Source organism: Apteryx mantelli, chromosome 15 (assembly GCF_036417845.1).
Source record: "Apteryx mantelli isolate bAptMan1 chromosome 15, bAptMan1.hap1, whole genome shotgun sequence".
Lineage (NCBI taxonomy): Eukaryota > Metazoa > Chordata > Aves > Apterygiformes > Apterygidae > Apteryx > Apteryx mantelli.
The window spans coordinates 11,492,728-11,505,965 of NC_089992.1; the positions used below are offsets into that span (position 1 = coordinate 11,492,728).

General features: G+C 37.5%; 1 protein-coding gene across 1 annotated transcript in view; it reads right to left on the reverse strand.

The window, feature by feature from the left end:
- Positions 1-13,238, reverse strand: part of ADAMTSL3 (ADAMTS like 3) — a 199,680-nt gene that overhangs the window by 160,543 nt on the left and 25,899 nt on the right. The window contains exon 3 of the mRNA XM_013957291.2: positions 5,340-5,459. Coding sequence (XP_013812745.2) covers positions 5,340-5,459 — 120 coding nt within the window. The remainder of the gene's footprint in view (positions 1-5,339; positions 5,460-13,238) is intronic.

Below are 13,238 nucleotides of genomic sequence, written 5' to 3' on the forward strand. Positions count from 1 at the left end.
CTGTCCACAGTTTACTTTACACAATATGCAATACTTGCACAATAACACAAATACAGATTGCTGGCTGACTGCAAATAAGTGAAATATAGATTGCTGTTAACAGTTTATTTATGAATTACTGCAAGCAATGTAATATAGGTAGTTTGGAATTATATTTGAATAGTGCATTGACATTGTCAAGCCCATGGTTTCATTGGAAAGAATATGAGTGTAAATAACATGTATATGATCCTGAAGAATATAAGCCCAGATTTCCTCAAGCCATTTGATTAACTGCAACCAACACGATTGCTAGACACAACCACAACAATGAAAATACAGAACAAGCCTACTGAAATTTCTTTTATTTTTCAGTACAAATAAGACCTATCCCAGCACTTCCTGGGTCACTAGTCAATGCAATATCTTGCATTCTTACAAGAATCTTACTCTTAACATGCATATAGGGATATAACAGCTTTGAAAAAATCTTTTCTGGCCATCTCTACATTCATTCTTGAAGTCCTCCTTTTTAACCTTTTAAATAGCATCCTTCCCACTTTACCCCCCAAGTGGAAACCAAGCCACAATATTTCTCCTTGTGGAGAACGACGCATATAACAGAATATTTACTCTCTCAAGTTTGGCCTGCATTTTATGGCAGATTTGTTTTTTGGCAAATCCAGAGGAAGGCTAAATATTAAAAGAACTGCACCAGCCTGTGTATTACAACTTGCACATCTAGTTGGAAGCAGACTCATTGGCTTCCACCTCACCTAGCATATCTAAACACTCAAATTTGAAAGTGCAGATTTTCATTATTTTAATTGCTTGCTGGGTGGTTTTTCAAGATGCCAGATTTTACCACTCTTCCTGACTGCATTTTTTTAAAAAATTTATTTAGAAACACTACATTTCTTTGCCAAGATTGGACCATTTAGAGCTATATGTCTAATTCCAAAATCAGGGCTTTTTTATTAGGAGTTTAAATTGGTAAACGTCATAAAACATAGAAGGAGCACAGTCAGCTAGAAAGCTAACTAGTCAAGCAAGCATTTTCTCTTAACAAAAGAAGATATCCTCTTTTTTTGTTCCCTCCCTGTCGTCGTTCCCCCCCCCCCCCCCCCCCAAGAGCTGTCTCCTTCAGCCAGCCAATCAAAGCGGAAAGGTACTTCAAACATATCCTGCCCAACCAAGTTCTCACCGAGGTCCTTGTTGGTGGTCCGTCATATGGAATGGTTTTAATACTTGGAAGCAATACCTTAAGTGTCAGAAAACAAGAACATTTTATTTCTGCAAGAAAGCTTTCCAGTACTACTAGTATTCTGGGGGAAAAAAAAAGAAAGCCTTGTAGTAGATTAAAAGGTGAAAAGCCAAAAAACAAAACAAAACACAAAAAGAAAACCAGGAAAGTAAACTATTCCTTATGGCAACGTTCAACTCGTATCTCAAAGTAGAGGGCAGGGGTATTTATTTATATATTTACTAAGAAACTCATTCAGAACGACGGCAGAGGGGCAGTTTTTTCAGTCTTGAATTTCTAATGGCAAATGAAGTCTTTGGCTACACATCAAAATCTATTTGGTACTAAGTTAGATTTAAATTACATTGACTCGATAGAACTTTAGAAATGCAGTATGCAATGCACTGATGCAAGACATCGCTTGCTGAACAATGCAGGAGCTATGACAAAATGCTGTACGTACACCTTTCTTTGGGGGGAGCCCTCAAGAGTATTTGCTTTGAATTACCGGGTATTTTTCCCCTGAAAATAAAGGAATAAACGTGCCAAACTATTTTATGCACCATTTCTATCCAGAAGTCACAAAAATACCTCAATGGATAAAGGTGGCAGTATCTAATCAGGCTCTATAAGGTATTTTCTGAATTTAGAAGCTATCTAGCCAAAGAATTTCATCTGCATATAATTCCTCAGTACACACATAGCAACTGAATATGCAAAGGGGTTAGTGCAATCCTATACAAAAAATGAGAGCACAGTCCTGCCAGATTAAACCAGAACAAAATGTACCATCTTACATGTACAACATGAATCCATATGCAATTCTGTTGGGCTAGGACAGAGTACAGTGTGTTCCTGTTAATATTTACTTGTCTTCCATTTCAAACTGTAAGCTTGTCTTTTCAGATAGCAAATACTTTTGAATATTTAAGTAACAGCTAGTTCTATTTTACTGAGATTACTTACTAACAAAGGAATGAATGATCCTGATTAAACTGGCTCCCTGCTTGAAAAATATCACACAGAACAGCCAAAGAAAACCCCTTTGAAACATTCTTGTGTTTGGAGGATGTAAGGAAACTAATCTTGGATCATGACGATGATGATGATGCTATACAAAAATAACACCCACTATCCCATCAAGCTAGAGATTTTTTTTGGTCTGGGGGTGATGAATGGTGCTAAAGGGGAAGGGGTCACTGGGGAACATACAGAAGGATCGTCTTTCCTGCGAGGGTCTTGGCCTCCTGTTGGCTAGCTGAACAGATGTAGGCCATGACCAACCCTCTTCTCCCACCTCTGCCTCAGTCTCAGGAGCCTCTCGTTCTGTTTATTTATTTGCTTCCCTCCATGTATACAAATTGCAGTATGATTTTCTCAACAGATTGGGTTAGACTGATCTCCTGTCTTGGAGATCAAGAAAACTATTTGTGGGGGCCAAGTACACAAGATTATTTCATTTTTCCAACTTCCTTTTCAACTAAATTTATTTAACTTAGAATCTGCAGGAATTAACCCCAGGACTCTGTAGGAACGACCAAGAGCGAAAGCGCCTAGTCTGGCGTCCAGGGAAAGAGAAGACATGAAGTCTCCACCAGCCAGGACCCCTTCGCAGGGAGGGTGGCAAGTGAATTACTGAAATTAAAGTGGATCAAGGTGTACAAGGAGAAGCTACTCCACGTTTTGGATTATGCAGCAACCTTTCTGTGCTGCTTCTATTTAAATGTTGAATACAGTATGTAATTAAAATAAAGTGGTCATGCAATTTGCATCCATTCCTCTCTTTATTCACCTGCATATCCTGATCACAGCTGACTGCTACACTTGATCCCTTCCTAAACATTAAGGGTGATTACAAGATACTCTGTACCATAACTGGTACTTATTTCATAAATGTAAGGGGAGTTTTAAAATGCATTTGTCAGTAACACAGCTGACAGTCTAGTCAACATAATCAGGGAGCAAATTACATAGCTGGTGTAAATTAGCATTCATGCTTACATATATACACCAGTATACAAAATTCAAGGAGCTCGCTGGTGAAGGAGTTTCATCCTCCACTTTAAGACATCCTTCTGTTCATAGGAGGAATGTAATATGAAAGAGTAAAATGAAATACAGGAAAAGAGAAAATTCAAGAGTTCTGGCTCAGCTTGGACACGTGACAAATTCTAGAGTTCTGTATGAACATATCAACAAAAGCATGAGTAAATTGTAACTGTACATTATTATAATTCTATGATTAATGTCCTAGACAATTAAGAAGAATTTTCCAATTTATTGAAGAATTCTTGGTTTACTCCCAGTAAGGTAACTAGAGATATATACCAATTCCTATCTGCATTCAAAACATTTATATGTTTTTAATAAATAACTCCTATAGGACCGAATTTCCTTTCAAGAGAAATCATCATTAACACATTCGCCTTTATTTTCAACTTTGATGATTTTAGTTCCAGTTCCAAAAGTTTAGTTTGAGTTCCAAAAATTAAAACTTACTTTCATACTACTCATTCTAAATATCTGGGAAGAGCAAGCTTCAAAGCTGAATCACTACTGTGAAAGAACAAAAGTTGACTGTATCCAGGATCTGATTCAGATCCCAATGAAATTAATGGATGTCTTTCCATCAGCTGCAATTGGGCTTAGAACAGGCTTTGTATAGAGCTATGGCAGTATTTTTGAGGAGTTTTAGGGGGTTTTGCTTTGCTTTCAATCAGCTATGCTATTCACACACTACAGACAATCTGTTCAAAGACTCAAACTGTCCCTCAGTTATATATGATTTATTGTTTTCTCCTCTAAAAACTGCTCCATTTAATGGAAACACACTTTTGATCAAAAGTGTATAACCTTTATAACGTTTTTCTATGACTGTCATTAAATGCAGCCTGAGTTGCAGCTGCATTTTACTGTTCTGTATGTTATTGCTTTCCCAGGTGTTTAGTCCAGGGGACATCTTATCTGAGCACCTTTTCTACAGACGAGCTAAGAGCCTCTAGGGTAACAAAAGTAAGAATTATCATAAACATTTCAACTGTATTCAAACAAATAATTTCTAGCTCAGCATGCTTTCTAATCTCTCTCTTTCTCTCTCTGTTGTCTTCTTAAATAGATCCTCAGTCAAAAATTTTGATTTTTTTTATTTTTTAAAGAGTGGCTGATGAGCAAAATGTTTTTCCTCATAGTAGCTACTGCAAGGAGACCATCCTTTGAAATAAAGCTGCCAATCACTTGAGAGAACCGTACCTTGTGACTAGAGGGCAAGATTTGCTCTTCTCCCACTTTTATGTGGATTGTTTCCTAACAATTTCCCCCCTTTTACACTAAGAAATGTACTGTAAGTGTCTATGAATGTAATTCAGACAGTTTTGATGTGGAGTTCAGCTGGCTTCTGGAACACATTGTGTTATGAGTAAATTTCCACAGCATGCCACACATTTCCTAGATTACTTCAGATCTTTTGCCAAGATTAACAACATTTCTTTCATGTTGCTTTCTTTACATTTATATCTATATTCCATGTTTAACATAATGTTTCTATGGGTCTGGAGAAAACATTACAGATATTTAACTTTAAAATACATTATTTGTTGCTTTCTAAACACTCTGCTTCATCCATTATTACAGTTCAAGTCTGTTTCTTTGTAATTCACTCAACCTTCCTTCTGAACTCTTCATGCATTAATGAAGTTTGCTAAACTTCTCACAAGCTGGAAAATACCAGAGATCTGCCTTAATATTAATTTGTAATCCCTGAAATAAAACTATTTAGAATAGTACAAACAATTCACAGAAAGGATAACAATCTCAATTTAATTCTACACGTTGTACAGTATTAACTATAAAAACCTATTAACATATCATTAAAACACTGGGTTTTTTTCATCTCTATTACATCCTATTAAGATTTTCCATAGATGGTTTTGTTCTATTATTTCTACAATTAAACACTTTTTTTTACATAACGTGTGATCATTCAGCTTGCTGTGTTTTTGGTGTACCTTCAAAAGATAACAAGCAATTTGTTTCTTACTTTGTTTCACAGGACTGTTCTATATCTCAGAGTTGCATGAATGTGATAACGCTCTATCATTTTCACATATGGCATACTGACCTGGTCATCATAACGGTAAGTGAGGAACTGTTCCCCTGTTGTATCCTCAAGAAAACTCCCCTGTGGAGAAAGTGCAAACTCAGGCAAGAAGTATGCACCTTGGGACTGCTCTGCTCTTGTCTGCAAGAGATTCAGAAAGGTCACATTGTAGCTACTACAAACACAAGTCAAAAATTTTAAAGACTTCATACATATACTTATGGTGATTAGACATGCATTTGTGAACAAATATGTGCTGTATTTTTAGGCACAACATTTTGGGGAGATACTTTTTTTCCCCCCCGATGTCTGTCATGAGGATATATCAAATGCTCGCAGAGGTCTAAAGAATAAGTGAGAAGCATTGATAGCAGAATAATCTATTAAACACAAAGATGCTACCTCTGGCTTATCAACTGCCTCCCCAGAAAGATAACCTGAAATACACAGCGGAAAAGCAATATTAATCACATGCTTGCTTTGTTCTTATACACCTCATTAGTCATTGGTTACTGGCCACTGCAGATAACGGGCTCGTGACTGAATGCAGCAAGGCTGCTTTTACAGGAAGGCAAAAATTCATAGAATCAAAGCATGATTCAGGCTGGAAGACACTACTGTAAAGTGGGAAGAAACTACTGTAGAAAAGAAATCAGGAGAGTGGGGGTCTCTGAACACCAGGCAGTGGCCCACGTTAGTTAAATCATTCACATTTGGTGAACAGATTTTGAGGACAGTCTGGGAGAGGAAGAATGGCCCATTTGGAGCTACAGAGGACCTAATTCTGTCTGAACTGGAGTTAGTAGCTCCAACTGGGCTGTCAGACATCTGGGCTCTTATAAGACAAATGGCTTTTGCTCAACTGATCTGCGCATGTTCAGTAAGTGTAACACACCTGGAATGCGCTAGACATGCTGAACATGTGCTTGTTCAATACAGTCTTTGCACTGTATGTCTAAAGCATCCCAGACGTAATAAACATGCTGCACAGACACTTATGTCCTTATTCCTATCAAAAGAGAACTATGGGAGCTCTACCCTAAGAAGTTAATTGGTGTGCATACAAAGACTCGGAGGTATACCGCAAGAGAAAGAGCAGTACCTTTTCTACTTTGGGAAAAAGCACAAGCCCTCCCAAGAATTTGTCTTTATACTTTAACTCTGGTGTCCAGGCTTTTGAAGACAGGATCTCCTCCAGTGCCAATGGAGTTCATCAGGTAAAAACAAAGATGGGACTGATGAGACAAACCTACAGTTAGAAAAGAGTCCTAATGCATTTGCTTCTTAAGTTAGGTCTACACTGCAATTAGGTGTGTAATTACACTCAGGTCAGTCTCACTGGACATCAACAGAAGAGAAGTCACAGCACATGCAGGATCCTGGGCAAGCCTCTACACTTGCCTGTAGCTGCAGGTACACTACAACTGCTGTTGTTTGAGCTGGTTAGATTAAAGCTAACATTTGTGTCTAGATGCGCTACCATTATATCCTGCAGCTGCAGTGTGGACATAGCATAAGTGTACAGAAAAACCAGCTAATCAGAACTGCTCTGGCAGGACTCAAAAATTAACAGCATATTCAAGGCGTTCTTCAAGGAATGACGTGAATTAATTTGAAAAGTTAGAGCACACAGTGTGCTAAGAAGGTACCAGACCTCCCTATCCGACAACCCTAGAGATTTGTAAACCACTGGAAAAAGACAGCATTTGCAATTACTCACTAACAACGCCACATTTGATACCCATTTTATTCAGAACACAAGATACATCTCACCAGCTCCAGAACAGAGTTCTGCTCAGAGGAAAGTGCAGATACCCATTCCTAAATGGGAGCAGCTCTTCACACAAACCAGAACTGGATATATATTTAGCTCTTAAGAAAACAGGGAACAGGTTTGGCACTTCTAACATCCACTAGAGCAAATGAGCAGCTCTCTTGAATGCAGAATATTGGGTCCAGCTGTGGCAGGGAGAGAGGGGGGAAAAGGGCAAGGAGATGAAAACCACCATCCAAGAGGTAGAAACCTTTTAGAGAAGAAAACAAGGCTTGAACTGTACGAGTTACTGCTGGACATTTCCCAGTGAGTCAACTTAATAAATGGGGCTTAGTTAAACTATGTTTCTTATATTTTGACACTCATGTAATAATTTTACAGGAAAGCTAACAGTTGCCATCAACCAGCTTCCAGACTGTTAGCTAGAACCGTACCAAATACGGGTATGTAATCTCTGTGGCGGATAACTAGAGATTTCAAGAATAATCCACATAATTCAACCAGTCTGTAGTGGAAGAGGCAGGACCTTCTGCATGCCCTCTCTTCTGTGGGGAGTTCACTTTCTGAAGGTCCCAGCCTATCTCTCAGCATTTGCAGGATGGCCTGGAGAGGCTTCCTTTGCTTGTGCTTGCTCTCCTCCTCAGTGCAGAAGCTGTCAGCTTCTCAGACTGTAAACCCCATCATTTGGGACAAGCATTAAATTAACATACTTGTTTTAAATCAAGCAATCTTCATATAAACTAGACATTTCTTGCAAAGGACATGTCTAGACTAGGGTAGAAGGTCACATTTTAGCATGCAAAACTGAACAAGATTTTAAAGAGGACTTTTTCATCAGGCCTGCATAAGAGTAACTCATATTCACATCCTGTTATCATGACATTTCCTATAAAGCCTATTATTCCAATGGTCTCATTTGTACACTGTAGCCAAACTTTGCTTATGCAGAACTAAATCATGAGATGTGAAGAATAAATCTACATTTGATAACAATAGTTTCCCCATAAAGTAACCAAGAGAGGGCCGCGGTTATGCTTCACGCCGAATCCAAGCTGGCTGCAGCTGATGCAAGCCCTGACATGTTAAGTATAACTCAGACACGAAATTGGCTGACATCATCTGGCATTTTTCCCCACTGGTTTCAATGGGCTATCGATAGATCCAACGCGAGGGAATATGGGAATGATGTAATCCTATGATTTCAACATAGGACTAACAGAGAGGAGATACGTGTACTAAATCTCCAGTGGCCTGGGTTAAAGTACTTAACACTTCTACCTCAGTTTCCCCAAATACAAAACCCAATTACAACATCACTGCAGCTATATTAATCATGAATTGTAGAGTTTAGTTTATAATTGTAAAATACTTTGGAGAAAAAAATAGTGCTAAGTGCTAGCAATTTATAATAATATTTTGGAAAGAGCTGCTGAACTCGAGAACAGAAGAGTATCCAAATTATTCCACCGCACTTTTTAGAAAAATGTATATATACTGCTGCTTAATTTCCCACAAACAAATTTGCCAGAAGGATATGCAGTGATTAACTTACTTGTGTTTCTCATCTTTATAAGGTAAATATTTAAAATAGAAAGCTTTTGGATGTTCATCAGTATTACACTTTGAATATAAGAGATGCCAACATTTGAAGTTGAAATAGCAATTTAATAAATATGACAAGGAAAACTAGGGGTTTCTCTCACACACACACGCATTCAATTTTGGTATCAAAAGCGCACGAGCAACTAGCCACTGGAGAAGCCAGAGAATACTCGCTAGACTTCAAGCAAGCAAAATCTGGCTTCCAAGCAGAGAAATTTTCAACGCTAAGGGTGAATGTTTTATAAAGTTACACAGGGGATTATAATAGAAATTCACCTGCTAACTGCCAGTAGGTACTGCTACCTACCCAGGATAACTAAAGTAAAGGAGAAATGCAGCAAAGCATTTCATTAATAACAAAATTCCACGAATGCACTACGAGTTGTCACAGTAAGCCAATGCTGAAGCCAAGTAACCAGAGCTGATGAAAAACAACCCAAATCAAATTAAAAAAAGAAAAAAAATCAAGTTCTCAGAGAACTCAACTTTCGTAATCATCAAAAAAGCAGAAAATAAAAAAGCAATTTTTTTCCATCTAGATATAGGTGTCTTCAACTGAGTCTGTTACTATCTGAACATCTCCAATGCACTTTCACTCATACATTGTACCGAGCACAAAACGTACTATTTCCACTTAGTCCACTTTATTCCCCACTGAGGGGTCTACCGATGTTCCTTGTGAGGCTGTTATATTACCATAGGCACTTTTGCTTAAATGTAAGTCAAATTTCAACAGCTTGTACATTTATTGTATGTTTGGGATCATCTCTGAATGGCTTAGCTAATCCGATATAAATTCATGTATTAAACGAGTTAAAGACTGCAAGTGCAAGTTTCAGAAAACTACATTTCATGCTAGCATTTTAAGTCTGTTTAATGCCCAGTTTCATGTTAATAGCTTCAAGTTAAACATGACAAATTGCAAGCACACTTAAGATGTGGAACAAGCATTTTAAACCAGCTTTCATGATGTTTTTAAGCATGTGAAAAAAATAGAAGGTGATAATGTAGCTGAACCAGATATAATCACTGCATAAAACCCATTAAAATTAAAATATCAGATAGTAAGGAAGTGTGCACTACTGTACTGACAAAAAATATTTAAAAGTTGGAAACATAAATTGGTGTTTGAGAACCTTACCAGGTATCAGGCAGCCAGAACATCGACTTAGTCAGAAATTGAAAAAAGTGGATAAGGTCTTCCATACTACACCATTCTGCCTAAGCGAACACGGAGAAATATTCTGATAAGACGACAATATATTTAGGTTCTGGGAACTGTAAAACAGCACTGCTCCTCTTGAAACGCGTATATCCTGAGCACAGTCTTGATCTCAGCTCATGATTTTTTCCCCTCACTCACTCACCATCTGAGCGCTTAAAGATTAAATCACCCTTCCACTTTCAATGGCAGAGGACAAAACAAATACCTCATATCCCAGGCCTCCGGTTTTTAGATCTCCCTCCACGTCTACAAGAGAATAAATGAGAGTCGAACATCATCATTTTCAACATTGCCCCAATTCATCACTGCGTATACTACTCTTAATAGAAGTAGTTAAGTTGTTAGATTTAAGGATTTTTTTTTTAATTTTATTTTATTAATGAAAGTAAGAGAGGGATGATTACTGAGTGCTTCCCAGCCAATGTTGACATCAGCAAGTAGCACAGCCCAACAGGACTGAATCTGCAGACCAGATTCAGTTCATGCTGAGGACCAAATGGCCACAACACGTGTTTTGAGGAGAGGGGCTTATTTTCAACTAGTTCCATGGCATGAACATTTATGAGCAGCTGAAGCACATGAGGTGCGCTGCTGGGGCACATCTTCTGGTTTAATTTCATCCAGAAGGAATCCTTTTAGTGGACTCTGAAATCACTGCACAATCACCGACTCTTTTTTCCTTGATTCTCAGAATTTGTATTTACTATCACCATCCAACTAACTCAAAATTATCACATGAGAGCAATCCCTAAATGGTAGAGTTTCTCTATGACTAAAATATTACAAATATTAATCAATCATTCTTTCCAAGGTAAAGATTAAGAATTTCATCCAAGGATTTAAACTATTATAATTTCAAATATATATTTTTTTTAAATGTAGTTTAGTCTACAACTCTTAGGGATCATTTGATACAAAGGCTATTACAAAGTTCAACTGAGTATCATAATAACATGCCACTATTCTATTTAACCATAGCCACCAGGAAACTGGAAAGTAATAGTTCCATATCTATATATAAACAACAGCAGCTTTAGAAATTGAGCATTCTGCTAAGCCCGAGTTGTAAAAGTCAAGCAGATGAGAAAACAGACGCAATGTCTCAGAGAAATGACTTGAACATAATTAGGAATAAAATACTAATCTTGCATGTAGAATAGAAAAAATTTTAAAATTTTAAAGTAAGAACCTAAGTGCCAAAAACCACATTAAGAGAAAAGTGAATTATGTACTTCTATACATTTTTTCTTAATGTGAATCAGCATTATCTAGACTTGAATCAGTCATTCCCTAAGTCTGCACGCTTGCTAAAAATAGAGAGCATAAACAGAACAAGACAAACTTTCACATAATGGTGCAAAAAAAAAAATAAAACATCAAAATGATCTATTTTAAATGCCAAAGGTGGCAAGATACCACAATTTTCTTGAAACTGCCTCAATACCTCATTAAAAAGGGGAGGAGACTAAAGATAAAGGTCCAGTCACCTAAAGCTTTATAGTTATGCATGATTGCATTACCTTGCTCAAGGTAAATCCTATAACAAAAAACAGCCCACGTGAAGGCAGTTCGCTTCCTACAGTTTTGTGACTCTTCTCATAATTCTTGTTGGAAAGGGAAAAATGGGTATGGTCTTGCGAGTGTTAGTTTCCATAATCTCCATTTTAGGGAAAAAGAGAAAAGTAGATATGAAAAAAGTTTATCTGCATTCGTAACGACTTGCAAATACGTTCGTCAGATTGATATGAATGGCAAGTACAATCATACACCAAAATGTGTGCCTTTCAATTTAATGCTTCAAGTCAAATCTCTCTCAGGCTCCTAAGCTTCTGCAGCATATGATTCGTGCCCTCGAGAAAGAACATACCAACTAAGTAGCAGTTCAGTTTAATGCATTTTCAAGGACTCTAGTACAAAAAAATGTTAGATAGAGTGTGAGACTGCAGTCTCAAAGAGTGTGAAGTAGTGACTTATCAGATAAACAAAGTTGCATTAGCAGTTCTGAACTTCAAATATTGTCAGAGCAATGTTGATGAATAAATATCTAATAAGATTCATGTCTTATTTTGTCATGGCCAAGATTTACAATAACAACTTGCTAACGCTAGATGCTCGAAACACTTAAAGACCTTGTAAGTGAGCTGACTTTCCACAGAAGCTGCCAACAGCTCAGCATTTCTGGAAACCAAGCCAATAATTAAAAATATGAATTAATATTCAACTAAGAGGCCAACATTTCAAACTAAAATTAAAACATAAACATCTTTTTCTCCTAAAAAGAAAAAGCACTCAAAGGACACTTGCTCAGCAGCTGAACTGATGAAAGCCAAACCCTTCTTAATAAAAGAACTCCCAGAAGCCTGAGCATTTCTTCCAGGTTTTCACCAGGGATGTCAGAAGGGACACGACAATGCAACTTTAAAGGCTGAACCAAAAGTTCCTCCAGAGACAGAACTTCCACATGTGACTCTAAGATGAGGATTGTTTTCACCTTAGGGCTTGCTCTGGGTTAGGTCTGAAGTTTGCCTTTACCTTCTGATTTAAGCCCAAATCTGATGATTTTTCTTTTCATTATAACTCACTCTAGACCCGTTTACACTATAAAGAAACAACGCGGGCTTTGGAAGACGTGCCTGTAACTTGAAGGGTCATATGAAGATAAGTGAAAGACAATTCAGAGGCATTTCATACAAACTACTTATAAGATACAGGAAGAAGCTGCCAGCAACTCAACCTTAGAAATAAATTGAAAGTTCAGCTATAGATGAAGTAGCATCTACTATTTAGAAGCGATCCTAAGCTATTCTTAACCCCATATTCACAACTGCAAAAAAACAACTGGCTACGTAACCTCTGCTGCTCAAACCGAGCCCCATTCTGTGCCCATCTGTGTGCTAGGAGCCATTCCACTCACTTGACTGTGCATAAGATCATGTCTGCAACAGAGGAGATAGTAACTCAGTCTAAACCTTTTTTTCCATGCTATAGGTTTGCACAACTTAAAACCAACGCTGAACGTAAGAAGGATAACAGAGATAATCTTGTTTTTAAATTAGGGTGCTATTTTTCAGTCTTTTTAGAAGGCCATTTCTATGAAAATGTCTCTTGATTAAACGTAAATACATTTTCTTTGGCATAACTTAGGCTGCAGACTGAGATCAACACGTTTTGAACAATTTTTTTCTGTGCCTTCCAAAATTTATACTGGTGATTAAGCTTTTGGATATTTATCAACTACTACTAATGTTTTCTCTCACTATGGTTTGGCTAAGAGATTAAACTTTTCACTGAAAGACTGCAGTAGTATTTAGCCAAAATC